Genomic DNA, 26,560 nt, shown 5'->3' with positions numbered 1-26,560 from the left:
CATTACACAAATCTGTCATAGAGTTGCCCACGGTGGATACACAGCTGCAGATTAGATCATTTCTGTTGTGAGTACAGTTTTGGCATTTTGAAATCATTGACATGCTGCCCTACCTTCTTATTTTAGCACATTATTATATAGCCACACCAGCAGCTAAAAATGTTTAGGCCAATTGGTTCACCACTTTAGTTCCAACTGAAATATCTCAAACAATAACACTGACATTTTGTAGACATTCATGATGAAGCTTACCGGCTTTACCTCAGGCAGCACCTGGCATTTGTGGTTTCATCGCATTCATTTCACCCTCATGATGAATTATAATAACTTTGGTAAACTTTAAACGTTTCGCCTACCACCGTCATCAGGTCAAAGTCTCAATTTGGCCAATAATTTATGATTTATGAGCAAATACCTGCAAATGACATACCCATCAGCCTCAGCTGTACTGGGCCTTCCCTATTATAGCCTTTTTTGTTTTGTTTTGTTTTGTTTGATCTTTCTCTTGACTTGAACCCTTAAATTGCAATACTCTCTGGCATGGTGGTACAGTGGTTAGCATTGTCATCTCACAGCAAGGGGGTTTCCTGGTTCAAACCCAGGGTGGGGGGTTGTGGAGCATGTTTCTTCCCGTGTCAGTGTGGGTCTTCTCTGGGTACTCCGGCTTCCTCCCACAGTCCAAAGACATGCAGGCTAGGTTAATTGGTGACTCCATAGGTGTGAATATGAGCCTGAATGGTTGTCTGTCTTTATGTGTTAGCCCTGCGATAGTCTATCGACCCGCCCAGGGTGTACCCTTCTTTTCGCCCAATTTCAGCTGGGATAGGCTCCGGCACACCCACAACCCCTAACAGGATGAGCGGTTATGGAAAATGAATGAATGAATATATTTATAGCCAACATAACACTGGAGAGCATCTTGCAATGGGATCACTTCAACCGATACAGTGACCCACGGCTTAAATACGTGGCAGGGGCGTAAAGTGACCACTGACCACACCCAGTTCCCACTAAAATTGGTCCCACCAGGACCACATTCTTCCATGACACACACACAGACTCACAGTGAAACCAATGCCTGCTGTCACAGCATTGTCACAGCTGGTAAAAATGGTGAGAAAACACCCACCCTCTAATTTAAGAATATACGTATAAAACCAGTATGAGGAAAAGTTTAAAGACCCTCCCCTGCTTTCCCTTCAGCGGAAACCCCTCCCCATGATTCACCCTAAAATTATGATTCAGTCGACACTTGCAACAACTGAAACTGAAGAACGAAAAGCGAGAGCATCAACTCCTACTTTAGTGTTTTTCTTCTACTTTCTTCTACTGACTTGTTTGCACATTAAAATTAGTAATTTGGAAACTAATGATGTGTACATATACTCAGACATACATGAAATACAATGAGGGATGGAAAGGCTAAAGTTTTGAAAAGTCTATCACCTTGTCAAAACAGGTTGTGCACATATGACTGTGTACTATAATAGACTTTGTTGTGCAACTTCTTACAAGCGTCAGTGGAGCTTTGACTGAATCCAGCTGAGTAAAGCCTGAATGTTAATATATCACCACAGCAATGAGACACTCCATTCTGCAGACGTGACAAGTTCTTGGAAATGCCCACAACATGTTTCGCTTTCACTCTACTTCCTTGAGCTAAAATAAGAATGGGCTCTGTAAACAGAGACTGGGCTGTTTTTACAGATTCAAATCAAGTTCAAAGAAGACACAAGAAACGGTCCCATAACCGGTTTGAGTACATGGGAACCAGGAGTGACTTCACAGGAATGCTTCACCTGTGAACACAATGACCTGGAGCAAGGGGTGTGGCTATCACCATGAGAGCATGCAGGGCGGGAGTATTGCTCTGCTGTTCCTCCTCTCACTTCCTGAAGTGAACACTGCCCAAATATGTGGAGGTACAAACACAGGATGGCCCGTGATCTGCTGGACCTTTGACACACACCAGACCAGGAAATATCATCCTACGGCAAAGGTAAGCCTCTTATGAAAATGACATGTTAAGCTCACTCATAGCTGTCAAATTTGTTAGAGTTACACCTGAAGAAGACACTGAACAGTCAGTAAACATGAGGCATTTACTGTAGCAGAGGAATTTAGTCACAGACAGATTTCTGTGGATTTCAGTTTCGCTTACCATTACAATTTCATTGGTTAAAGTTAATAATAGTGGGTGGAGCGAGAAAACAGATTTTCAGCCTGCAGGTTACCTAAATGGCACCAACTGTGATATTTTTTGCTCTGACTTATAATAACACTGGAAGGTAAGTAGATAAGCAACTGACCTATTTTATTTGCTTTGGTTTGGGGAGATTTGCATTCAGGGCAAAAATAGCTAAAAAAAAATAAAACTACAGTCTGTGGTGAAAAATATAAAGTGTCAGAGAAACACCTAAAGAGTTCTGACGGTCTTCTCTTTGTTGCTGCGCCTGTTGTGTTGGTGTACACGTGAATAGCTGTGATATTTATATTGGGCCATATAATGTCTGACAGGTGTATTTTTCTGTAATGGTCTGACTGTGGTAACTCTGTCTACAGGTTATTTGCACATGCTGGTGTAAAGCATGTTCCTGTGGCAATATCTGACACTGCTCCTGCTGATAGCTGTTCAAATATGCAAAGGTAAAGCCCACTCTGAAGTGTCAATGTATACAGACAAACACACACACACAAGTGCAGAGCGACTACACTCCTGAAGGGGAAAAACCGTCAAGCAGGATTTGAGGAACTGAAATTTCTTGGTTAAACCAACACATTCGAGTAAATGGCTGGCAATGTGGTTTGCAAAGACCACTGGCACTGTATACAGGGATGTCAGCTGATATATATGCAACAGTCATTTACCTATATGGAAAGCCACATCAGTTATGTAACAGTTGGTGGCATTTCTTAAAATGACGCGATGCTTCTATTTCAGCAGAAGTCGATATACTAGGTTATTTGTGTGACATTTATTTTATTAGGAAATGAAAATTCTGCCAGTGATACATTTTTACACAGTGTCAGGTCAACACACCTAATATGCTAAGAAGAGTGTCAGTAGAAACAGAGACAGATGTTTTTATATGTTTTAGCTGTTATTTGTTGTTTTTATCAGTTATCATGTAGATGGCACTGATAAAATCTTGTGAGATTATCAGATGGTTTCACACTGAAGTCCGATTCAGGTGTCACTATTTTTTTCTCAGTGCTGTTTGCTCACCCAGTCAAACTTGTTCATGACGTCTGTCTGGTGGGTGAAGCTGTGTTTGAAAACACTGTCAACCCAGTGTGCCCTGAATGATAAATCACTAAAGGTTTTTTGAGCAATGCTTGTTAAAAGGGACAGTTCACCCTGTAGTACTATTTATCCATTGTTGTGGTGTGAGATGCGGAGTGTTGGAGATATCAGCTGCAGAGATGTCTGCCTTCTCTCGAATATAATGGAACTAGATGACACTCGAGTTGTGGTGCTCAAAGCGGCAAAGAATACAGTTGAAAAACTCAATGGCAATGTGTCTTTTCAGAAATCATGACCTGGTTACTCAACATAACCACAGACCTCATTGTGAGCAGTTTCATGTAAGAACTATTTTCTTTCTACTGAACTACACCCATGAATCGAATCACCGCACATGAGGAAGTGTGCATCTACTCATGGATGAGAGGCTCATGACAGCACGAGATGTAAACGTTGATGGCATCCTCCTTGGCTGAGCTCACGTTAGGTAGCTCAGTGGTGCTAGGTGATCACGCAGTAGACCCATACTTCCTTCAGGGCAGTGATGGAAAATAGTTCCTACATGAAACTGCTCACAACAAGGTCTGTGGATTACCTCTCGTAACTGGGTCATGGTTTTTGGAAAGAGACATGTTTTTTTTTGTTGTAATTTGTTTTTTTTTTGGCATTTTGAGCACCACAAGCCGAGTGCCATCTAGTTCTATTGTATATGAGAGAAGGTAGACATCTCTGCAGCCGATATCTCAAACACACAGCAGCTCAAATAACACCACAGGTAAGAGGAAAAAACATATTTTTTGAAATTGTGGTGAACTGTACCTTTAAGATCAAAATGATCATGTCTCATTAATTCTTTTTTTGTTGTCCTCCTCTTCCCAAATACACTTTTCTCTGTCTACTCCTTTTTTTACTCACCACTCCCAGCTGAGGGATGTGAAGAATTTACAGACCTAGATTTTGGCCACGCATTCATTGGAACCAGCCTCAGAATAAAGTTGTTGCTGTACACCAGGGAAAATGCCACCTGTGGTAGACTCGTGTCCCACTCCAACTTGTCCGCCCATCCCCAGCTTAAATTGTCCAGGCCAACCACCTTCGTCATTCATGGGTATCGGCCCACGGGATCTCCACCGGTGTGGGTGCACACCATTACGGAGATGCTGCTGGAGAGGGAAGACATGAACGTAATAGTGGTGGACTGGAACCGCGGAGCTGCTAATGTGAATTATTTCAAAGCAGTGGAAAACACACACAAGGCGGCTGACAACCTCACTGCTTTCATCAAAATGATGCAGGTATGTGATGTTTCTGACACTCTGTGACCAACTCTGCTGTGTCTCTATATCATAGATGGTGTTGTGAGTAACATGACTAATGACGAATCTTTTCAGGAACATGGTGCCTCTCTGAGCTCCATCCACATGATCGGAGTCAGTCTTGGGGCTCATATATCAGGCTTTGTGGGTGCTAACCTGGATGGGTCAATTGGATGGATTACAGGTAAGAGATTTCTCTCTCAGACCCTAGATACAAATTCAAATCCTCAAACAAACCCCTCAGATATAGGAGAACAATGTCAATTTCATTGTCAAATGCATGCTAATTAGTGGTGGGCAGTATGGTCAAATTCTATATGTAATTTTATGTCATTGTGACAGCATATATATCACAATACAGTAATTGTTCTGTCTGGCTGAACCCAACATAATTCGGCACTAAGGGAAAAAACACTGGGTTGTTTGTATTTCTTTAAACCAATCACAATCATCTTTGGCAGCGCTAAGCTCAGGATGCAGCGCCGGTGCCCTTGTGAAACAGTATCAGGATATCTGAAATAGGCGGTCAATTGTGGGCTTATACGCCAGTCTACATCCTGTTAGCCTGACTAGGAACTTCCTTTCAAACAAAAAACACAACTGCCTCGGGTGAAACAACACTTGAGTAAAAAACAAAAGACTAAAATAAAAAGTAAAACTAAAATTCTTTCAAAATGAAAGCTTTAAGGTTCCCGAAAACAATAATTTCAAGTGTTCTAGGCTTCTGTTTTCATAACGTCACCCTCCTCCCACGTGTCTGCCCAGATGATGTTGCCTTGTGAGGCAGCTGGATTCATGAGATCATGAGGTCATTAGATCATGAGATCAGAAGATCATGCAAGGATCCAGCTGTGATTGGCTACATAGCCTGCCCTGAACATCTCCTGAGGTAGAAAGAGTATTGCGAAATCTACCTGCAGACACATTTCTACCATTGCTCAGTATCATATTGCCCAACCCTAACAATAATAAAGTTACCTTTCAAACATCAACAAAAGCAGTTATGCTAAAAACTATGTTTCCTTTAGTCACAATGACAAAACAGCTTCACATGTGTGTCCATTTAAACTTTACAAAAAGTAGCAAATGTATAGTACAGACCTCTGTGGATATTAGATATTGTGAAGTGTATGTTTTAAAAGAAGTACTGCACATATTGCCACCGTATTTAGTTACACAACCTTTGGACATTTATCTTCTGCCTGCATCAGGCAATAAACTTTAGCTGAGATGCTTATCATGTCATTCACTATAATTGTGACACTCAAATGAACTTCAGTTCCTAGATTGTTACCGTTACAAGTAACCGAGAGCACCGAGTGGCAAAGTCCTCACTGACGATGAAGCGGTTTGTCAGATGTTGCAGATGAAGGATTTTGATCATGATGTAAACTGACAGTTTCAATGATTTCACCTGAAATCCCCATGGAGAGATTATCCCCTCCGCAGTGCCTGCAGCGTAAGTGAAGTGCAGAACCACAGATATCCAGGTCAGCACTGCTGCAGAGGAGTACTGAGTGTAAAACACCAAAGAGGAAAGAAGAACTGGTCTAGATGTCTAAAGTTCAGTCATGTAAAACAAAAACATGATGGTATCAAAATACTTCTTTATGGGGAAAAAAAATAAAGATGATAAGAAAAGAGTAATGCTGGTTTGTCAAACTGGTCAAACTGCTTTATGGATAGAATTTGGAAAAGGCATAGACAAATCAAACAATAAAGAGATTTAAAGGTGTTACCTAAGTCATAAAAATAAGGTGAAATCAGTCTGTTTGCGTGTGCTATTTTCAGCTCCCATCAGCTAAAGCTGGGTTTGAAAATAAACCTGAAGCTTTACTTAGATCTTCTGATGTGATGTTTGCAGCTCTGGATCCTGCTGGACCTCAGTTCACTGGCACTTCTCCAGAGGACCGACTGGACCCCACGGATGCTCAGTTTGTGGATGTGCTGCACACAGACATAGACGGTCAGTTTATCTGAAATACTCTATAACATATTCATTCAATGTGTTATACAACTTATTATTATTATTGTTATTATGATTAATTATTATTATTGTCATGCACAGCTCTGGGCTTCAGAGAACCTCTGGGTCACATTGATGTCTATGCTAATGGTGGAACAGACCAACCCGGCTGCCCAAAGACAATCTTTTCTGGTAAAGTCTTTAAAATGATGAGGAAAAGAGAAACACAAAGACCACACTCAAATTGCTGATCAAGTGTAAAACATGGCTTTATAATGTGACAATTCTGACTTACCCCTGCACAGGAGGAGCCTATTTTAAATGTGACCACCAGAGATCAGTGTTGCTCTACCTTGACTCTGTGCATCGGACGTGTGCCAGCAGGGTCTTCCCCTGTGGCTCCTACAAAGAGTTTCTGAGTGGTAACTGCTTGAGCTGTGACACCTTTGGTGCTGCTGGATGTCCTGTCTTTGGTTGGTACTTTAATTATCTTTAATTGATTTCATTTTTAAAAAAAAGACATAACCGGTCGATCAAAATGGATCTGACGCAGTTGTTTCACTCCAATCCAGGTTATGACGTCAGAGAGTGGAAAGATGTCCTGCTGACGCTGGGCCAAACAAAAACTTACTTCACCACCAATGCGGTCACTCCATTCTGCAGTAAGTAACAGGAAACTATTATTCTCTATGTTGCAACTTAATAAGTTGACTTTAGTGTGGTATACAGACATGTTTTAGTAATGTTTAAGGGATTCACATTAACTCACATTTAGCCCCCCAAATGGTTAAACTTGCAGATGTTAAAGACTGTACACCAGATCAGAGTATTTAGTGGAAAAGTACAAGAAAATGTAACACAAGGGAAACTAAGACAAACCCAATTCCTAACTAAAAAGTTTATCTGAAGCTAATATGAAGCCTCAGTAGCCTGAGTTAGTCAAATCAGTTAGATATGTTTCAAAGTTCCCATCTGTATGGTGCAAATTCCCCTGTCATTTGGAATATATCTCTTAATGGCCAGTATGAAGAGGACCTAGACTGTATAAAAATATGGACGTAGTCACCGTGATGTCACCCATTGGTTTCTGAGGAGCGGATTTGAAGCTAAAAGTAGGCGGCTTTGGCCGTCGCCATCTTGGCAGTGCCTGACTCCGCCCAACTCCCAGCCAATCAAAAATGGGCAAAGAGGCGGGCCAAATGAAGCCTGGTTGCTAAAACACGCCCACCTCGCTCGAAGCTGCTAAGTTAGTTAAGGCTAACAAGCTAGGCTAACAAGCTACGCTACTGTGGCTAGCCCTGTGGTGTTGGCTGTTCTCGCTCATGCTCCCGCTTAGTGCCAGCTACAACAAAATATTCAAAAGGCACCAACACGGCTGAGAGGTCAGGTTCAATGACTTGCGAATTAGCTGAGATGACGCCTAGCAGACAGCCAGCGGCTAGTTAGCCACCCGTGATGGCGCCACCTGTCACTCAAAGTGACCACGCCCTTAATTATGTGCAACTTTAAGCCTTAATAAAATTTAAATGGATGAGTTATGAAAAAATTCACCCCCCGTGCAGTTGTCATGAAAGGGGAAATTAGCTATAGAGACCAAAACCGTTTTTTGTACCAGGCTGTAAACATGTTTATTTCTGCTGTAAAGTTGAGCATTTTAACATGGGGGTCTATGGGGATTGACTCGCTTTTGGAGCCTGCCTCAAGTGGCCATTCAATGAACTGCAGTTTTTGGCACTTACGCATTGGCTTCACTTGTCATCCCTGGAGGCTGCCGCTTGCAAGAGGATGAATGATTACATTAACAACCAGTTCTAATATTCATATGAGCACATGACTATTGTTTTGAGATAGACTTGACAAATTGTGAACTTAGCCTTTAAGATGTATTTTTAGCCAGTTTGGCTGTTAACAGGCCATTAAATGTCCATTATCATCTCTTATAAGAGTCATAGGTATGAGTTGGAAGGGGCCTGCCACATCTACTCAAGGTTATCATCAGACATGAAATGGCCTTTTACATTTATTGTTAGGCATCAACCTCTCATAACTGTAATAATTATGATGGGAGCAAAGCAGAAAGTCAGGACAAACACAGGACTTTGACCCAGGAGAAACCAGTAGTCAGCGGTAACTTACTTTAACCGGTGACAGTTGTTTTGACTGATGTTACATCTTTTCGTAAATCCAACCCTGTAGTTTTGCACTTAAATCTAAGGAAAGTGAAAATGAAACCTAACGAAATGGCAGCCATTTCACAACATTATGCAAACAGCCATTTAGTGGGCTGATAATGGACTTTACACCTTTTTCCACCAAAACTGTGCATGTACCTACACAGGCTTATTTAACACGTGAAAACCTGTTAAACATAGTCGATAGACTCCATGCCCAGTGCCAGTGGACCAGAGCTGTATACATGGCTCTTCAGCCAGATCAGAGCCGGAGCCGATTAATACCCATGTTTACTGCAAAGTTGTTTGACATTTGAGGTGTTAGCAGGTTTTTTGTGCAGTGGAAAAGGGACTTAATAGTAAGTGTGACTGGCCCCTTCTAACCCATAATGCTGAAAACCACAGGTAAAGGGCATTTAATATGCTGACACCATCCGCATTGGGAGTTCAATTTTTAAAGTTTAATTTTTAAAGTTTATGTCATGTTATACCCTCTGCTTGTGTACTGTATTTTACATTTACCATTATCCATCTTTCCTCCACTGGAAATGCAGCTGCACATTGACATCAGTTCGGAGAAAATCTAAATTATTGACTAAAATACAGGTTGCAGTTGGACACATACTGAAAATATTTAATTCATGAGGATGTTTCGAATCAAAAAAGGCCACAAATGGTCTGATAGTAGGTTGTACTTCATGAGAGGAGTTAACAGATGAGAATTTTACATTTTTCAATGCATCCATTTTTATTATGCACATAAAATCATTGTCAATATAAATCCAAAATCTGTATATACAGCATATAGACACGTATGCATGCACATACTTTACATAATCATCTATTCCATGCATATTCATTCCTTCATTTATTTTTTGCACTTTTTGTGTAGTTTACAGCTTACAGAACACTTTACCTGTATATATGTATATATATATTTTATTTTTATTTTAATTTTCTAATTGTTTATTGGTGCTTTTTATCTATATTTACACAATATTTACGTAAACACTTAGTTTTTCCACATACTTATGTACATAATAGTCCTGTCATTTTTAAAGCTTTATTTGTCCAACTTTGTTGTCTTTGTTCCAAACTGTTACGTTCATTTCTGTGTAAGTACATGTAGGGCAATGTAAAAAAAAAAAATGGAGTCAGATTCCTTGTGTTTAAAGCAATGGGCATCTTATTTTTGAATAACAATTTGAATGTCCTCTCTCAGGGACAGAATACAGGATGGAAGTGATGGTATGGAATGAGGATATACGATGGGGATACATCACTGTTAAACTTCACGGTGACGGTAAAGAAGCAGTGGCAACCATTGACCAGTAAGTCTTCACTTTATTTATGATAAATTATAATATTCCAAAATGACTTCTCGTTGTCCCTCCGTTAATGCATTCTCTCAGTAATTTCTTTTTGTTTTCATTTCAGTAAAGCATCAAAGTTCAAGAAGTACACAGAGACCAAGTTGTTTGCCCAGTTTGACAAAGACCTTAAATCAGTGAAAAAGGTGTCTCTAAAATTCTCCACTGGGAATGTATTCAAGCCCAAATATAAGCTCCGTGTTCTCCGAATACGTCTCACACATCTGGAACGCAAGGAGAGGTATGCAACACATACTGATTTATTTTAAAAAAGGGGTAATATATTTCAGAAAATTGATCTATTAGACAGATAATTTTAGCTTTTTTCACCACAGTAATATTGACTTTGTCCTTCACAGGCCTCTCTGTCGATATGACATCCTTCTGGAAGACAACAAAGAGGTCACCTTCAGGCCAATTCCCTGTGAAGAATCCAACTTCTGAGACAAAATTGGACACCACGTCAGATATTTCAAACACTTTTCAGTCCCTCCAAGATTGTACAGGAAAACAATAAGGACTAATCATTTTTCATTTGGGATCATTTGGGATCTGAAAATGAAATGTAATATATTATGTATATGTATTTTTATCATAAAATATATTTGTCTGTTTGTTTTTTTTCGATATTACCCAAAAAGTGAATGTATTTACCTTTTAATTGTCGGGTGAATTAGACTTTTTGTTCACAAAAATCAGTTCATCTGACAATGGCTTATGATGACAAGATATCTCAGTTGTGACTGCAACAACAAAATTGAGGCTTGTTTGGAAAAAAAAGTGGACTTTTTTTCTACTTTTCCTCTCAATCACTCTAATTTTTGTCTCCAAAAATCACTCCAGTAATGTCAGTTTTTGTTTAAGTTGAAATTTAGTAAGGCTGAGAGAGACAGATGACCAAAATGACCAAAATGATTTTTCGTAGAATTACACATTTCTCATTAAGACTGAAAAAAAAGTATTAACAATTATTGTCAAGCAGTGAAACCTTTGATCCCTGTTTTTTATCTGTTGTTTTTTTTTTTTTTTTTCATTAAAAGGACTGGACTTATGTTCTAGATGATATTTCCTTAATCATACATGGAGATTTTGTAACATATGACCTCACTTGTAACTATAAATATTTATTTGTGTATATGGATTCATCTGTAAAGGTTAATAAAAAGTCAATATTTGGTAACACGTTTAATGAATTCACATTTTTTTCTACATGTCAACAATTCACTGACAGCTTGGTCAGTCAGTTTCATGTGCCGTGTGTTTGTCTCCACATTACATTATTAGTCGATAAACTAATAATAGCTGAGCCCACATGACTGCAGATGAACTGCTGGCTCTCGTTTTCATGTCCTCTTCTCTTACTGTCAAATGTTTTCCACATGGTCGGATAAAGGAAAAAGTGATTAAAAAGTATTTCTTAAGTGATGATCTTCAACACACCTCGACACTTTAAAAAATATTCTCCCAAAACAGAATGCTGAAGATGCCAAAGTCATTAAGAGTCCATCCACAGAAAAAAAAAAGAAAAACTGAGCTCATTGAGATCCACTGCTTGTTTCCAAGGAGGAGCAGTCAACCTGAAGTCTGCTACCACTGTGCCTCACCTGTGCACTTTGAGCAAGTACTTAATAAAAACATTCATTCCTTTAGGCCGGCTCCTTTGCCACTCCAACAAACTAAAGTGAAATGTTTTTCCAAAAAATACAACAAAAGCCAGGGTGATTTTTTTTTATATATAAGTGTGCAACAGGGCCTTTAAAACTTGTCTGTGAAGATGCTGAAGTTCTCCACTCATTTAGACATGCGCTTCTTCATTCGTTGAATCTCCATCTAAAACAAAACAAAAGATTAAACCATGACTGCAACTGCTGGACAAAATCTAATATTGTCCCCTTGAAATCATTCCACATAGGTTGAGAGTCACTGCTTTAGCACAGTCTGGCAGCCACACTGTAGCCTATGGATGTCTTTGTTTCTTTACCTGTAAAGTCAAGCGAATCCTTTTTTCCTCATCAAGCTCACTCATCAGCAGTTTAATTTCTTTGCTGGAACACAAGATATTGTCAGATTAGTGTAGTAAAAAACTTAACCATATCACTAATATATGCATCAATCGTTAACCAGATCAAGCAAAAGGCCCTAAGAAGGAACACTCAACGGGTTGGGATGTAATAGACAAATACTGTATTTAGTCCTTTTAAAGATAAAGATGCTTGTAGGCCACTTTAGTCTACATGCTTATTTGTACATTACCTGCGCTTACACTAATACACAAGTTGGTTCAATGCCACATGAAGTGGCAACATGTTACAATGAGGAGGGCCCCCAAACCAAATCCACTCAGGGCCCCCAAAAGTCTAGAGTTGGCTCGCATAAAAAAAGCCAATGATGCAAATGTCACCCACCAGGCTGAGATTGAAATAAAATCTGGACATAGATTTTGACACTGACAAAGCCATACTTGTGCTGACACTTCATCACTTCAAACTGCCCCTTCAGCTCTTTCAGCTCTGTCTGCAGTTGTTCCAGGTTAGGTGGATTCCTGTTCGCCTGCGGGTCAGAGTTGGGACCAGGGGCCAGAGTCGGATGAAGTACAGCAGAGAGAGCCTTTGGTAACAGGGAGGTGAAGGACTTTGTGGGCACACTTTTGGATGCTGCTACCTTTAGAGAATAACCCAACATTACTGTCTGACAACAATGTGAAATATTAAAGGTGCTGTATACGACATTTAGAGTGCTGACATAGCAGAAAATGACTATTTGCTATTTGACGACATGAGCAGAGAGTGAAGCCACGCTCCCTCTCTGTGTGTGTTGCAGTCCAAGTTTCTCTGTTCTTTGTTGTGGTAGAGTTTGGTCACACGTGCATGTTAGTGCATGTGAGTCCCTGTGTGTGTATCCCAATTGCTGTCACTCATAATGCAGTCCAGACCCAAGGTGGCGGAACGGTGTTGCCACAGAAGCAACACCCACCCCTCACGTTAACATGTTAGCCTTGTCACAATAGCCATGGTTAGCACTGTTAGCTTTTGTCTCAGCCACCTCCATGTTGAGAGCCATGTGCAGACAATCCCAGTTAAGACTTCATCATAAGCCCCTTTTACACTGCCTCTTCAAGGTGGGAATTTCATGAATTATGCCGCCTCGCTATTGTGAAAAAAAAGGTACAATTGCGGAAAGGTGGGACTGAGATGTCTCGTTGTAAGCCAGCATCGGAAGTGGTAACAGCACCGAAACAACATCAGTATAAACAGGACAGCCAGCAGGACAGGATCATGGGCAGCACAGGTGTGACGTTTTGACAATGTGTTACTCATGCAACCCACCGTGGGTGATTTAAAAAGTAGCATTTAGCAGTTAGCAGCTAACTCAACGAGGAAAAACAGTGGCCAAAAATGTCTACAAAACGGGAAAAATATTTCTGTAAGCTCTTTATGCCCCGAGCAGAGGGCGAGATCAGTCGCCTTATGACAGAGAAATGGTTGTTACTGCCATGTTATGCTATTGTTATTGTTATTACGGCACTGCAGACACATATGTTGTGTGTCACACTGGAGGCTGATGCTTTTGTGTTACATGTCACGCCCGTAACACCTCTTGTGATTCCACAAGGCTGGCATACTGTCTAAAATCACACATTGGAGCAGCATGATGGCACCGTTGTTCAATGCTGTGTAATAAGGCAAAGGTGGTATGAAGAAGGGACTTCGTAGCTCTGTGTAAAAAGGGCTATAGATATGCTCTGAATGTCGCATACAGCTCATTTAATTTTGATTTCAAAGTGTTTTAAGTCTTAAAATCTTATCTTACAGGCAGAGCAGAACCATTTTGGCTTGTTTTCTGAGTGTTTTCTTGAAGTGTTGAAGAATCCAGCTCTTCGCTCTGGTTTTCTTTCCTCTCCTCCTCCATCATGAGTGTTACCTGTAAGTTAAGTCTAGTTTGAGACATCTGATAAGTAAAAGACATTAACGGGCACTTAATTACCCCTAAGTAAAATTCAGAAGATATAGCTCACATTAATGACAAGGCAAGTATCTCTTAAACTTGTTTTGAATAAGGAGTTAAAGTAGTCACTGTACTGTACGTGGCTGTGTGTACGAGGCACCTCAGAAAAGTTAAATTTATCCCAAGGTCAGATGGGACACAAACACACTACACCACACACTATTCTCATACAGTGAGTCACGATATAACTGTCGTATTTAACTCAGTATTTGACTTTTAGGTAACTATTATTAAAAGTGTATACTTCCCAGACTCTGAAGCTCTGACTGTAACCTCTCATCTGCAACATGAGCTACCTGCTCATTCAGCTTCTCCGCGATCGACACAATTGAGTCAAACTCTTCAGTGTCTTTGCAGAAAACAGAAAATAGCCGTTAAAACACACCTTGCAGAACCCACAACCTAATCTAAACCCATCACTATGGAGAATGCAGGCAGTTTGATCAGTAAGAAACCTACATTGTTGTGATCCCAAAGCCTGCATTAACATTCAGCCTGTTTAACATGCAGCGTTCAAGCATGGGAGTGTTTCAAAGTATGTTGCAACAGATAGTTGTAACAATAATAGTTGCAAGGCTTACCAGGAATGAGGGCTGAGCTATAGTTGCCCATCGTGACAGAGAGGAATACAAGCGGAGAGAGTGAAAGACAGAAAAACCTGCAGAGTCTTTAAGTCTACATCTACAAACAACAGATTGGAGCAAGTCAGTGGAGTAGAAATCAACGGAAACCAGTCAGCTCAGTGCAGTCACACGTCATGCTACACCTAAGGAATTAAAAGTGAAAAAATCTCTGTATTTGTTTAAATCATATATGCTCTTCTTGACACTACAGCAACTTCAGTTTGTACATTAAACTCAGATCATTCTTTATCAAAGTAGGCTAAACTAAATTTGGCAGAGGCAGCTGTTTCTCTCATGCCACAGCAGGGAACAAATGTGCCACACATGCTGGAAGAAAGGAGCACAGTGACAGATTATACTGTACAATCATTAGTAGACATATTAAACTAATTACCAGATTATTGTCAGTAACAGGAAAGGATCTGGGGCACACACTCACCTTGTTTGGCCAGCGTCACTGCTGAGATACAGCAGCATCTGTGGTAATGCGACACCATCCATTGTAACCCACTGTGCTCTGCAGAGTATGTTGTGATGAGGAGTGGTACTGTCAGAGCTAAGTTTAGCTCCACTCTGCTGCTCACAAATATCACCAGGGCAGAGCAAAGGCTATCACAGGCTGAAGGGCGAGGGGTGGTTTTAAAGGGACAAACTCGAGTGCAGTTACACAAGAAGTGATGTTTAAACTGGGCAGGAGAGAGAAAGCAGTGAGGGTGAGGATTTGCCTTCATTGTGATACCTTAGAACAGTGGATCCCAAGTGGTCCACCCACAGGGTCCAGATTTCTCTTTAGTAATTAGTTTGGGGTCCACACTCATACCTGGGTTTGGCCATGTTGTCAAGCTAGTTGGTTGTCTCTGTCAAGTAGCTGTCCATTAGTCACTCACTTTACAGCAGAAAACAATACTTTAAAATAAAAGCTTTTTGCTGGAAATTCACTGTACTTAAAAGTAAATATTGTTTTTTTTATAAACTTGACTTGTTTGCAGTCCATTCAGAATGGACCCACAACCCACATTTAGGCCGCAACCTACCAGTTGGGAACTACGCCTTACAAGCGTCTTGATCAGCTTTTCGTAATGCTTCCTAAACTGACAGTGACACTCCACTGATGTTACACATAAGGTCCGGTTCGTTGATCACAAGGAGTGTGATCCAGCCAGTGAAGTCAGTTACATAATGTCTTCTATGGCTCTGGAGGGAGATTGCAAAGTTTTTTTTAAATGACCCTGACACTGTCATCAGGGTTATCTCAGCTTGTACCAAAGACTTTGACAGAAAGTCTGAGTTACAAACTGGAGGTATGAAGCTTGAAAGAAATGGGTATTTAGGAGGAATGGGATATGATTAAAAAATTCTCTACTAAATTGCATTATGGGAAATGTAGGAACCAGTAAGCTTGACCCCAACTAGTGATATATATAGTGATATATATATATATATATATATGTATATGTGTGTGTGTGTGTGTACACACACATTATCTTCCCACCAAAACTGGCATATTAAATTGATATTAAAACACTTTAAAACGTACACCTCTGTCGGGATCCTTTGGGAAATGGTGGAAGGCCAGGTGCGGAGTGTTCCACCGATAGTTGTTGCAGTTAATTGCACTACACTATTTTCTTTTACTTTTTTTCTCCTCTCTCCTTGACATCTTGCATGTTGTCTGGGCGCAACAGTCCAAGCTCAACAGTCCAAAATGGCGGTAGCACCCCTAGTGGCTGTTGGCAGAAATTCAACGGAGCTTCGCCTCTTGGTATCCATGCTCTTTGCTATAGGTCAGAATATCTCCGCCCCTGCTACTTCAATTTTGACCATTCATGCTCAGAATTTCTCTTCTCCAATTTAATGGACAGGCAAGTACTAAATTGCTTAAGTATGACTTCAAGTATTTTCAGGGAATTCTGCAATATCCTGAAATCACTTCTCCTTTATCTATAAAGTATCTTATATCATCAGTCATTTGAACATGATGAAGACAGACTCTCTTTAAATGAGGGAATAAAGTTGTCTGACCAATTACTTCCAAAAAACAGACTATAAATATATTGCCATATCTGTAATGTTACTTAAGCTAAAGAAAAAAACCTTCACAAAACTTCTGCGAATACTCTGAGTCCTAGCTTAGGAGTGATTTAGGAAAGTTCTCAGAGCAGCTCTAAGCAAGGAAGGCACAGAAACTTTTACCTAAGTGAGGAGGTGTGGTTGACCCCATTACTAGGTATGATGCGTTCTTTTAACAGATGTGATTGGTTGTCACAGACACACCCCTTTATGAGCCTGCAAGGTGTGGATGCCCAGTGGAGATTAAATGAACTGCTGATTGTGAAAGTGTTGTCATTGTTAGTGTGATCACTCTGCTGATGGAAAGTTGAGACAGACCCAAGTCATCACTGCTGCACTGATGCATTTTTCATTTCTGGTGTTCTAACATTACTGCATTAGGTGGGAAATATGAAAAAATGCAACAACGACCACAAATATTCCTGCACGATCAAATCCGTAGCATTTCATTTACTCAGTCGTCCAGTGTTTGGAGAATAGTTCTCCTACCTCTTCGTCTTACTGCCATTTTCCCCTTTGTTTAAAAACTCTTAAACCTCGTAGAAGTCCTCCCAGCTACTAACAATTTTTCACCTCAGGAGCTCTTTTAAGGTCTAAAATGCTCTGTTCATAACTTTTATCTTTACAGTGACCTAGTCTTCAATTTTAGGGGAAACTCTAAGCACCTCACAATTATAAAAAAATTATTTCTTTTAGGTTTATGAGTCTTTACAGCAGTATTACTGATTAAGTCATTCTGTCCTTTGTTCAAATCTGTGAGCAAAAGAAAAATAATTCAAAAAGAGCTTGTTAAATCTGTTTTATTTCAAGACAGTAAACTGAACATGTGATTATACAACTTTTACAAGTAGTAGCTAAGTGTCATTGGACAAGCTACCGTTCTTAGTCAAAACACCCATGATTAATCAAACAGGACATTTCATGTGATAAGTCTTTACAAAATGTAAAGTTGAGATACCAAAGTAAACGTTTCTTGGACTTCACAAACCTGAAACATATTGCTGCTGGTAAACTACGAAAAAGTTAAAACTATTTCAGTAAAATGAACACTGCCAAGATCATAAGCAGTCACTCCCAAATAATTACACACAAGAAAAAAAAAAAGCAGGACTGTGTCATGTAATGGCATATTTTACAAAATACTCTCAAAGAAAGGTACTGTAATATTTCAAAGATGCAAATGAAACACCTGTACCAGAGAACAAATGTAAGCAACAACACTTCCACAATATACAGGCAGGTTGGGATTGTAGTGTGAGAAAGATCTTGATGAGATTGTTCTGCCTTTTCTGGGATCACGTCTGCAGGACACCAAAGATGTGCTGTGATCAAGAAAAAAAACTCATTTAAATACATTTCTTAAAGACCTTATTAAGTTACTTACAGGTTGCTTTGTTATGATGACTAAAGATTTCTTTACAGTGAATAAATAAGACAGCCGATCCATTTGAAGTAATAAATAGGCCTACTCGAAATTGCCTTGCTGCCCCCTCACAGCGACACATCACCATAACTTACCAGAAGTTATCACCAGCGTTGCTGGTTGGGCCCTCGGTTGTAAGGTGCTCGCTGACGCATCACTCTCATGGTGCGATATTTGGACATGATACTGTGACTTTTTCTGAACACTGGCCTCTGATTTGGGAAGGGACGAGGCACTAGGCTCTCCTTATGAAACACATAAGAAATAAAAATATTAGTTGTGAAGAAAGCCATGTCACATTTCCCAGACACACTGGGTGATCTCTGAAGAGGGTCTACATACCATGAGTGGTCGTCTAACATTTCCAGACAGTTCAGGGCCAGGCTTCCTTGGACCACCCATAAACCTTGGTCTCTGTAAAACACAACAAAGGCTGAGTACAAACAGTAGGCTTCATTTATTCCTGTAACATCTAAAATTAAAACAATACCGTGCCAGTGTAGATATATATTTACACCACTGTCCTGGGATCACAATACAAAGCTGAATGGGTTTATATCTGTCAAAACAAGCAAGCTGACGTATTTAAGTGGTTGTTTACTGTTATGAGTTCGACTGTAACTGTAGAGCTCCAATTTATGAGGCCAATACACATCCAGGAGGCGGAAAAAGATGTGTTAATCATTGTGCCTTCATAGGCCGAATTTACAAAAATGAAGTTTCAGACCTATACTGACAGCTCACTCCCTTTCATTAAGTCAGATTTGCTTTTGCATAACACCTGAATATAATGAAATATTTCAGAATCGAGACATAGGACTCTGTTTTAAAGTATGTACACTTTGCTTGTGACCACCAATTCTTTGTAAATGATAATATACAGAGGCATATGCTCTGCACGGCCTTACGCAATCAATGTTTCACTCACCTGCATGGGTCCTGGTCTCCTGAAAGGCCTCCCAGGTCTCTGGTTGTCCTGCATCACATTAAATGGCCTGTAAAGATATAAAGGAACATCAGAAATACTGCATAAAGCTTACATTTCACATACTGGAAAACACTGTACTCCCTAATGAAACAACCTTGTTTAAAACACTGAGAAAAGCTGATTCTATGAAATGTACCTAAACACTCTCTTATCCATATAGCCACGTCTTCGGTCTTCAGGCGATGATCTGGAATCATTTGTCTTTGAGAGTCGGCTGTTCGATGCCCCCTCTTGATCTGAACCGTGTTCTACAACAAGGAGAAGAGACCCTGCAGCTAAATGACAGTTTTAAACCTATATAACAATAAAGAAATCTAAAATGAGTAAAACAATTTGTACATTCGATACTGGTTGAGGGAAAAGAACTGACTTACCGCTCTTTGGCTTTGGGCTGCGATCTTTCATAGGTGAGCCATCTTTAGAGGAGGAGCTCGGCCCAGGTGGCCAGTGGGACAAAACAACAAGGTCACGTTTCTCTATGGGAGAAGATCTGGGGAAAGATAAGTGGAGACAGTGTTAATGACATCAGCATTTCTATCACAGTATAAGGTGTACATCAGTGTATGAACATCTTAAATATGGTCTGGTTACATAAAAATAACGTCATTCATGTTTTCACTGTGTTTAAAAGGAAAAAAGTAAGAGATTAAATCACCTTGTGAACTCTTAGAAGTAATACAATTTAAACCAGTAATGAACAGCACTGTTTTGCAGGCAGACAAATGATCATAAAGCCACTCATCACATTGGTACTTACAAAAACCATGGAATGTCCATGCTTCTTTACTCCTATTTTTGTACCCTGAATCAATCTGAGCGCTCTCCATTTACTCAGTGATCGTTAGAGCTGGCAAATCTTGGAGACAACTTTAAGATATCGGTCTAGATCACATCACCAAATCTTCTATGATTCCTCTCTCAGAAGTGCAGGAGGACAATGCTTTGTTTTCACCGTCAGAGTGAACTTCAGAGGGTTTTTTTCCATCAGGACGTTTCTTGTCATTTCCTTAGTTGTCTTCAATCATCGTCATCCAAAAGGTTTCATGGGACTTGAATCTTGGAGACAGCTGTGGTGCTGAACTGAATATATCCAAGATGGTGACGTCGTCAGCTTCAAAGCTTCTTCTCCATAGCTGTGCAGTGGTGTTAAAGAGACGATCCGGTGTTTGTCGGCCCATTAACACGGTTTCAGGTTTCAAGGCAACTGACCAAAGGCTTTGCAGTGCCCACAAGTGAGACTTCTACTCCTTTAGATCGCCTTCTCTTCTTAACATTTAGGGCATTGGGCGTGATGAAGGAAAAAGCAGGGGTTAATGAAGATGGTCATCTGATCGGTTCTGAAGTAAAATACAGTCAAGGAGCGAACGCTGTCCTCTTCATACAGTAGTTTTAAGTTACAGCAGATAAAGTGCAGAGAGTTGACTATCTTTTGTCCATCATAATAGGCAATGTCTTCACAGGCTGAGATATGCTGGTTTGGGTTAGACTTTGGGTGCTGTGGACTTTGTCACTTCGCCTTGTAAGATGGCTACTGAATATTTTGATTTTGGGTCACACGTCAGATTAGACACAGGAACTGACCACAGCACATGCTGACCTGTGGGTCTGGCACAAATGCATACCAGGTGAAGAATATAACAGAGGCGGGACCAAACAGATCTTGCTTCTCTCTCTATGTAGCATCAAGTTAGAATTCTGGTCACTCTTTTCTTCATGTATTCATCTGTTTAAAATCCCTTTTCTTAAGTTGGTCTTGTTTCATATTTGTGTCTTGTCACTTTTAAAGTTTGATGAAGAGTCTTCTTTTGCGTTCTCAGCCACTTCATACATTATTTTTTCCCAGCTTTTCACAATGACACATCAAGGCCCTTTTCACTGCAGGCATTGTAGATATGATTACAACAGAGAAGGCCAAATAATTGCTTTGAGGTCGCAGACGCATGCAAAAGTCGACATTATGATCGCTGGTGCATTTCATCAAAATACTTCAAGATGATTCTCCGGCCATGACATGGTTAATGCTTGATGGATGTCTGAATGTGTCCTCTAAGTTTTCATGAAGAATGAAAATTCCAGTACTTTGATGCACTGTATGAAGTGCAAGAAGTATTTTGGCTCCTCTTCGTTCTGCTCAATGGGAATGATGACCATCCACGAGGTTTAACACTTCAGGTGGTGCAGATTCGTGTATTTGACTGTCTGGCAAATCTTTCTGGAATTAACTCTGTACACTGCAAGATTCCCACTTCCAAACTCCACTTCTGATGCAACACACAAATTGGGTATTACTCCCGTCTTTGATGTACACATACAAGTAGGTAAGCATCCAGTGAATGTGTGACGTTCAAAATTCCTCAATGTGGTAATTGAAGTACTATATTAGTAAAAACAGAAATCAACTGTGAAGATCAATTGTATGCAGATTTCTTTGTCTTGGCTTACTTGATTTTAATGTTGTTTAATGTCTATTATAACCTTACTGAGACTTCACAAAAAGACATGTTGTATTGGTAATTTGATGTGCATACACAATGGAGTCAGAAATATTCATCTTTGCATTTAAGTCATGTACTAGATAATTTATGAGTATAAAAATGAATGATGTAACTCAGGTGGCTACCTATGTCCTTCAACAGACATTCCTCTCCACTGTTTTCTGGCTTTTGTCGTCTCAGTTGTCACCAACATTCATCGTCATCCATCTTGATACTGGGATTATATTCCAAGTATAACAAAGTGTCACAGCTCAGACTACCTTTGTTTTTGGATCCTGTGATCAGACATGCCACTTGACTTGCAACTTTGCTCATTCATGTTTTAACTAGTGAAGTTCAATGTTGAACATTTGATGTATCTCTTTTCCCCTGGTCCTTGACTGGTTGACATGTTGCCAATAATTTCAAAAGGGGCAGCACAGCAATTTCAGTTTAGATCATGTTAAGTTCAGTCCTCTTCACGCCCTCATTTTCCAAACACAGATATGCTGTTTTACACTACGTGCTGCGTTGCGGTTGTTCTCTAATGAGGATGAAGGGGTCTTCACAACATGCTGAAGAGCACTTCTTTCAAGCGTAATGCTGACAGACTGAGGAATCCTTCAACAGCACTGATCAACTAATTTTTCCACATTCCTCATCAGGGGCATTAAGCATTTCTCAGGTTTTAAACAGGTTGGCTTTATCGATATGGCGAGTAACTTAGCACTTTCTCTTCAGCCCACTTCACAGGAAGATATTTTGAAACACAGGCAGCACGCAGACAGGGAGGCATTTGAAAACCTTTGCAGCTTTTCATCAACTGAATCAGTGTTGCACATTTAGCTCATCACGACATCTCCATTTTCCAAAGCTGGCACCCCCTTCACATAGTGACATTCTGTCTTGACCTCTTAATCATCATCAAGCCCCTGCGAACAGTGCTAGAAGGAAAATACCGTACCTGTGTGTGTTCAAGGACCAGCGAGACTCCACCTGTTCTTTGCCTGTGTCAGAGTCTCTTGAGGACTTGCTGGCATTGCTTTCTTCTCTGGGGGGTGACTGTTGTGGTTTTCCCCTCCGTGGTTCAAACCTTTTCAGGGGAACTGCATTTGACTGGAAACGCTTCTTCCTGATAGCAAGAACAGAGCTGAAATTTCCCCGTGGGGCAGAGTCGCCCAGGTGAGGCCGGGGTCTTACAGATGGAGGTATTCTGAGTCTCATGAGAGACTCTGCTCTGACTTGTCGGCTCTTGACCAGGTAACTTTTATCCCTAAGAGACAAAGGTCTACCACCGAATGGTCTGGGAATACTGAGCAGCTGAGGCCTCTCTCTCCTGGGTTGTTTTTGATTGCCATGCTCCAGTGCAGGGTCTGAGGAGGGCATGCTGATGTCTGATATCCTCCTCTTGCGGGGTCCTGCCACATGCCTCTCCTGAGGGCTCCTGTGGTAGGAAGATGACGGCATTGGACCTCCTTTCCATGAGGGGGATCTGAAAGGGGGTGGGTGAGGGACTTCCTGTGCCCTCTCTCTACTGTGAGATCTGCTGCCCTGCCTCTCCACTGGACCACGTTGCCGTCTGGAGTCTTGCTCAGATGACCACCTGCATATCCATCAAACAATAGAGAAATCGTTACAATGATAGATCCACTGCCATGTTAAGTGGGAGGCGGAACTTTTAACTTTTATCTTAATGCAGACCCTTCATAATGCCATGACAGAATGAAACAGGTAGGAGAAGTAAATTTTCAAAGAGCAATTACAGCTGCAGCAACTCCTTTCAATGGCAGGTGAAACCACATTTACATCAGACCCCCATTAATCCCCTCTAATAATTATGAGCTGGGGCAGATTAGAGGTAATAATACGACCCCAGTGACTGGAAGGACTGGGCCAGCTTCAGGCCTCCTCTTTAATAATTTTACCCAGCTGGGGTTGTTGCTTCACTCCTGTACCTCTCTGGACATGAGCCTCTCCCATGCATCTCTCTGGGGTTCCTCTGTGACCCAGAGTGCCCATGTTCTCCATTGTGTGGATGAGAGAACGCTCCAGCCTCGTTCCAGCGCTTCATGCCATGACCTGTGTGCTCACAGGGCCTTTCTCTAGGACTGTAATTGCCACGAGAGTCTCGATTCCGCTGCTCCTGATGCTGAAAACCTGACTGCCTTTTGGGGCCCCTGAAAGACCCCTGGTAGGCTGGTGCAGAGTCGGGCCTCCTGTCAGCTGGGTGGTTGCGAAAATGTCTTGGGGAGGGTGACCTGTGACCCGAGGGGTGGCCATGGAAGGGGGGGCCCCTTTGACTCATGGATCCTTGTGCAGGACTGCGAGAGGATGAGTGATGCTGGACATGGGGGGAGCGGTTTGGCCTAGCTGGGGAAGGCCTCCTCTGGCTATTGTGGGGTTCCATTTTGGGAGGGTATGATTGAAAGGAATCCTGATTCTGGGACTTCCAGTGGTTGAAACGTGGCTCCCTCTGCTCTCCCATTAGGGGGACTCTTTTGACAACTGGGGGTCGTCCTCTACCTCTGGAATCTCTCCAGTGAAAAGGGGCCTTTGCTGGGTAGCCCTGGACATCTCTTCGACCCTTGGAGTTGGAGTTATAATTTCCTTCACTAGGTCCCATGCCATGACCGTCTTCGTAAGGTCTGATAGGACACAAAAAAAGAGAATTTTGTGAATTAAAACACAGAATGCCACTTTAAATATACCATAATTTTGTAAAAACAAGGGTCAGGTTCTAGCTTAAATCACTAATGGTATGCACAAGAAAATATTTAATTATCATGAATACAATACACCAAATACACCAAAGTATCCCAGTGCCACTTGAGATAGTCAAAACACATTACCTGTGCTTCAAACGTGGTGGTCCAAAATGTGGTCGAACCATCTTTGGAAGTGAGTTTACAATCTAAAGACAAAAAAGAAACCACGTTGAGGTTTGACAGCCTTAAAGTCCACATGAAAACAGCATTTTGAGAGTATATAATTTCAGTATTGTGACGAATTTCCCAATGAAACAAAATAGGCAGACGGGAAACAAAACTGGGGAATGAATTTGATTTTATCGTTGAGAAAAGGGCGTGTAGTAGGGCATTACTTTTCTTACTTTTACTCACCTTCTATTTGTCACTCATATTAGAATGCACTCAAAAATCACAAATACCATGGTATACTTTGCAAATTATAAACATTTCCACAGAGTACATGTGACTTAAAACAGATGGTATGAAAACAAGCAAAAGCCTAATTTAAACAACTATTAAAAAATATTACTGATTTTTGACAAGTAATGTTACAGTGCTGTTGAAGAACATATCACAATAAAATTGACTGCGCAATACATTTCAGATTATTAGTACATATTTAACAGCGTAGTATTTAGCTGTTAAATTAATAATATCATACAAGCTGCAGTAAAAATTGTAAATCAAATGTGCAAACTCAAACAACTCAAAGGTAATAGTTCAAAGTGCATGTTTCTTTTACAGTTAATCCTTAATATTGATAAGCTAATTTAAAGCAACATGTTAACTATTAACCAGAGATTAAAGTCCAGTCACTTAACCTAATCAGTGCTATTCAGATAAAAGGACAGATTAGCCTGTATCCCAGCTGCCCTCTTTCAAACAGACACCCTCTCACTCCAGTGATACTTAATATAACATGAGTATCTATAGACAGATTGCTATAGAGCAGATGTTTAAATAAAGTGCACATTTCCATGCATGGTTAGATCAAGTCCTCTAGCTTGTTTCAGACAAACTTCAATTCCCTGTTAATGTTGTAGCAACAAGCATCCAAACAACAGGTTTGTCCACGTGTTTGTCCTCAGTGTTGTGCAATTTTTACTTGAAAACTAACACATGTAAAACAAGACACTACAAGTTACTACAATTCATCTTCTCCTAAATACACGTTGCAGACCACATGTAACGAGAGTAGGCTGAATTAGCGAGAAAGCCACTGAAAAGAAAACAAAATAAAACATTTTCACATGCAAATATGTTAACTTTTCCTGGCGTATGTAGCGATAAATTAGTGTCCTAACAACTAAAACGGCATTCAGACTTAACAGTTAAGTATGGACACGGATCTAATGTTAACAGACACAAGATCAAAGTGGAAACGGTAACACCTCGTTTAGTAGTTTGCTTATTTAATACTTATTATTTAATATTTCAAACAAGATGACAAGCTCAAACGTGTAACCAAATGAGACTGCTTAGAAAAGGAGCTTTAGTTTAGGTTGAATGTATTTCTATGGTCGCCGTGGGGTCAGTTTCAGTCCTGATCCTGCTGATGAGGACTCTGGGCAGGTCGTGCTTCCATTTTAGTATGAGCGACTGACAGTCGACTGAGACAAATAACACGACCCAGACAGACAATATGTCCCTTATGCGGGTAAAACACAGCCCCTACACGGCAACGGTAAGCATATCAGACGTTAGTAAAGTAACCCACCACAATGTTTCGGGTTGGTTTAAATTTAGCAACACACAGAAAAGCAGACTGAGCTAACGCTAACAACCTTTTCTATGCTAAGGCCAGTTAGCTAACATTAGCCTGGGTTTTCCGCTTGCAGCTCCCAGAAAAGGCCACTGACAATGTGAGTCATTTTAACATTTTGGCGACAAGTAAGACAAAAATAAATCACCAAATGTTAACTCTCATTACCGATATGTGTAATTAAATAATTTAGCTAAATACTCACCGAAGACAAACCGTCGATTAAGTGGAAGGTACGTGCGACACAGTTCAGCTGTTCTTCTACTTCTTCTACTCCTTCGTGTTCGCAACGCCCCGATCTTCAATACGGCAAAACTGAAGCGCCACCTACTGCCCCGGCTGGGTAGTACATGTCTGGGGAGAAGGCTGGAAGGTCAGGGTATTTTCTTTCATTTTTCACA

The 26,560-nt window shown here is 40.6% G+C and overlaps 3 protein-coding genes across 9 annotated transcripts; 1 reads left to right on the top strand and 2 right to left on the bottom strand.

Moving 5' to 3' along the window:
• The first annotated feature begins 1,850 nt into the window (after nucleotides 1–1,850).
• On the top strand, nucleotides 1,851–10,893 carry lipia (lipase, member Ia). The gene is made up of 11 exons (XM_049592448.1): nucleotides 1,851–1,999; nucleotides 2,563–2,646; nucleotides 4,169–4,539; nucleotides 4,636–4,744; nucleotides 6,425–6,526; nucleotides 6,629–6,718; nucleotides 6,832–6,999; nucleotides 7,099–7,188; nucleotides 9,920–10,028; nucleotides 10,135–10,308; nucleotides 10,427–10,893. The coding sequence occupies exons 2-11, from the start codon at nucleotides 2,589–2,591 to the stop codon at nucleotides 10,509–10,511; spliced, it is 1,356 nt and encodes a 451-aa protein (XP_049448405.1). The 5' UTR covers nucleotides 1,851–1,999; nucleotides 2,563–2,588; the 3' UTR covers nucleotides 10,512–10,893.
• A 346-nt stretch (nucleotides 10,894–11,239) lies between these two features.
• Nucleotides 11,240–15,280, bottom strand: si:dkey-71d15.2 (SH3 domain-containing kinase-binding protein 1). 7 transcript variants are annotated; one of them, XM_049592451.1, is made up of 7 exons: nucleotides 15,135–15,273; nucleotides 14,654–14,753; nucleotides 14,322–14,421; nucleotides 13,878–13,989; nucleotides 12,529–12,728; nucleotides 12,049–12,112; nucleotides 11,240–11,897 (listed from the first exon to the last, which is right to left on the bottom strand). In XM_049592451.1, the coding sequence occupies exons 2-7, from the start codon at nucleotides 14,682–14,684 to the stop codon at nucleotides 11,859–11,861; spliced, it is 546 nt and encodes a 181-aa protein (XP_049448408.1). In that variant the 5' UTR covers nucleotides 14,685–14,753; nucleotides 15,135–15,273; the 3' UTR covers nucleotides 11,240–11,858. The 7 variants fall into 7 exon arrangements, 6 of the variants coding, with proteins under 6 accessions (XP_049448408.1, XP_049448411.1, XP_049448407.1 ...); XM_049592454.1 differs by having other exon boundaries at nucleotides 13,878–13,988; nucleotides 14,369–14,421; XR_007450638.1 differs by lacking the exon at nucleotides 14,322–14,421 and having other exon boundaries at nucleotides 12,519–12,728; nucleotides 13,878–13,988; nucleotides 15,135–15,280.
• Nucleotides 15,281–17,549: 2,269 nt separating this feature from the next.
• si:ch211-114c12.2 (uncharacterized protein LOC336578 homolog) lies at nucleotides 17,550–26,457 on the bottom strand. The gene is made up of 10 exons (XM_049591890.1): nucleotides 26,365–26,457; nucleotides 24,500–24,561; nucleotides 23,606–24,295; nucleotides 22,615–23,253; nucleotides 19,551–19,666; nucleotides 19,313–19,424; nucleotides 19,117–19,183; nucleotides 18,531–18,602; nucleotides 18,284–18,433; nucleotides 17,550–18,087 (listed from the first exon to the last, which is right to left on the bottom strand). Exons 2-9 carry the CDS (start codon nucleotides 24,538–24,540, stop codon nucleotides 18,293–18,295), a joined length of 1,878 nt encoding a protein of 625 aa, XP_049447847.1. The 5' UTR covers nucleotides 24,541–24,561; nucleotides 26,365–26,457; the 3' UTR covers nucleotides 17,550–18,087; nucleotides 18,284–18,292.
• Nucleotides 26,458–26,560: the final 103 nt, after the last annotated feature.

This window comes from Epinephelus fuscoguttatus, linkage group LG12 (genome assembly GCF_011397635.1).
Source record: "Epinephelus fuscoguttatus linkage group LG12, E.fuscoguttatus.final_Chr_v1".
Lineage (NCBI taxonomy): Eukaryota > Metazoa > Chordata > Actinopteri > Perciformes > Serranidae > Epinephelus > Epinephelus fuscoguttatus.
The sequence above is the reverse complement of the archived record's forward strand: the minus strand, read 5'-3'. Positions and strand labels throughout refer to the sequence as shown.

Coding starts and splice junctions, on each gene's coding strand:
- si:ch211-114c12.2 (XM_049591890.1), bottom strand. CDS start 24,540: ATGGTTCGACCACATTTTGGACCACCACGTTTGAAGCACAG. Junction 23,254..23,605: donor AGAGGCTCATGTCCAGAGAG/GTACAGGAGTGA, acceptor ATGGATATGCAG/GTGGTCATCTGAGCAAGACT. Junction 19,184..19,312: donor ATGGATAAGAGAGTGTTTAG/GTACATTTCATA, acceptor ATATCTTTACAG/GCCATTTAATGTGATGCAGG.
- si:dkey-71d15.2 (XM_049592449.1), bottom strand. CDS start 15,196: ATGGATGGTGTCGCATTACCACAGATGCTGCTGTATCTCAGCAGTGAC. Junction 13,989..14,653: donor TAGCTCAGCCCTCATTCCTG/GTAAGCCTTGCA, acceptor CTTAACTTACAG/GTAACACTCATGATGGAGGA. Junction 11,898..12,048: donor GGATTCGCTTGACTTTACAG/GTAAAGAAACAA, acceptor GTTTTGTTTTAG/ATGGAGATTCAACGAATGAA.
- lipia (XM_049592448.1), top strand. CDS start 2,589: ATGTTCCTGTGGCAATATCTGACACTGCTCCTGCTGATAGCTGTTCAA. Junction 6,719..6,831: donor CCCAAAGACAATCTTTTCTG/GTAAAGTCTTTA, acceptor ACCCCTGCACAG/GAGGAGCCTATTTTAAATGT. Junction 10,309..10,426: donor CATCTGGAACGCAAGGAGAG/GTATGCAACACA, acceptor TGTCCTTCACAG/GCCTCTCTGTCGATATGACA.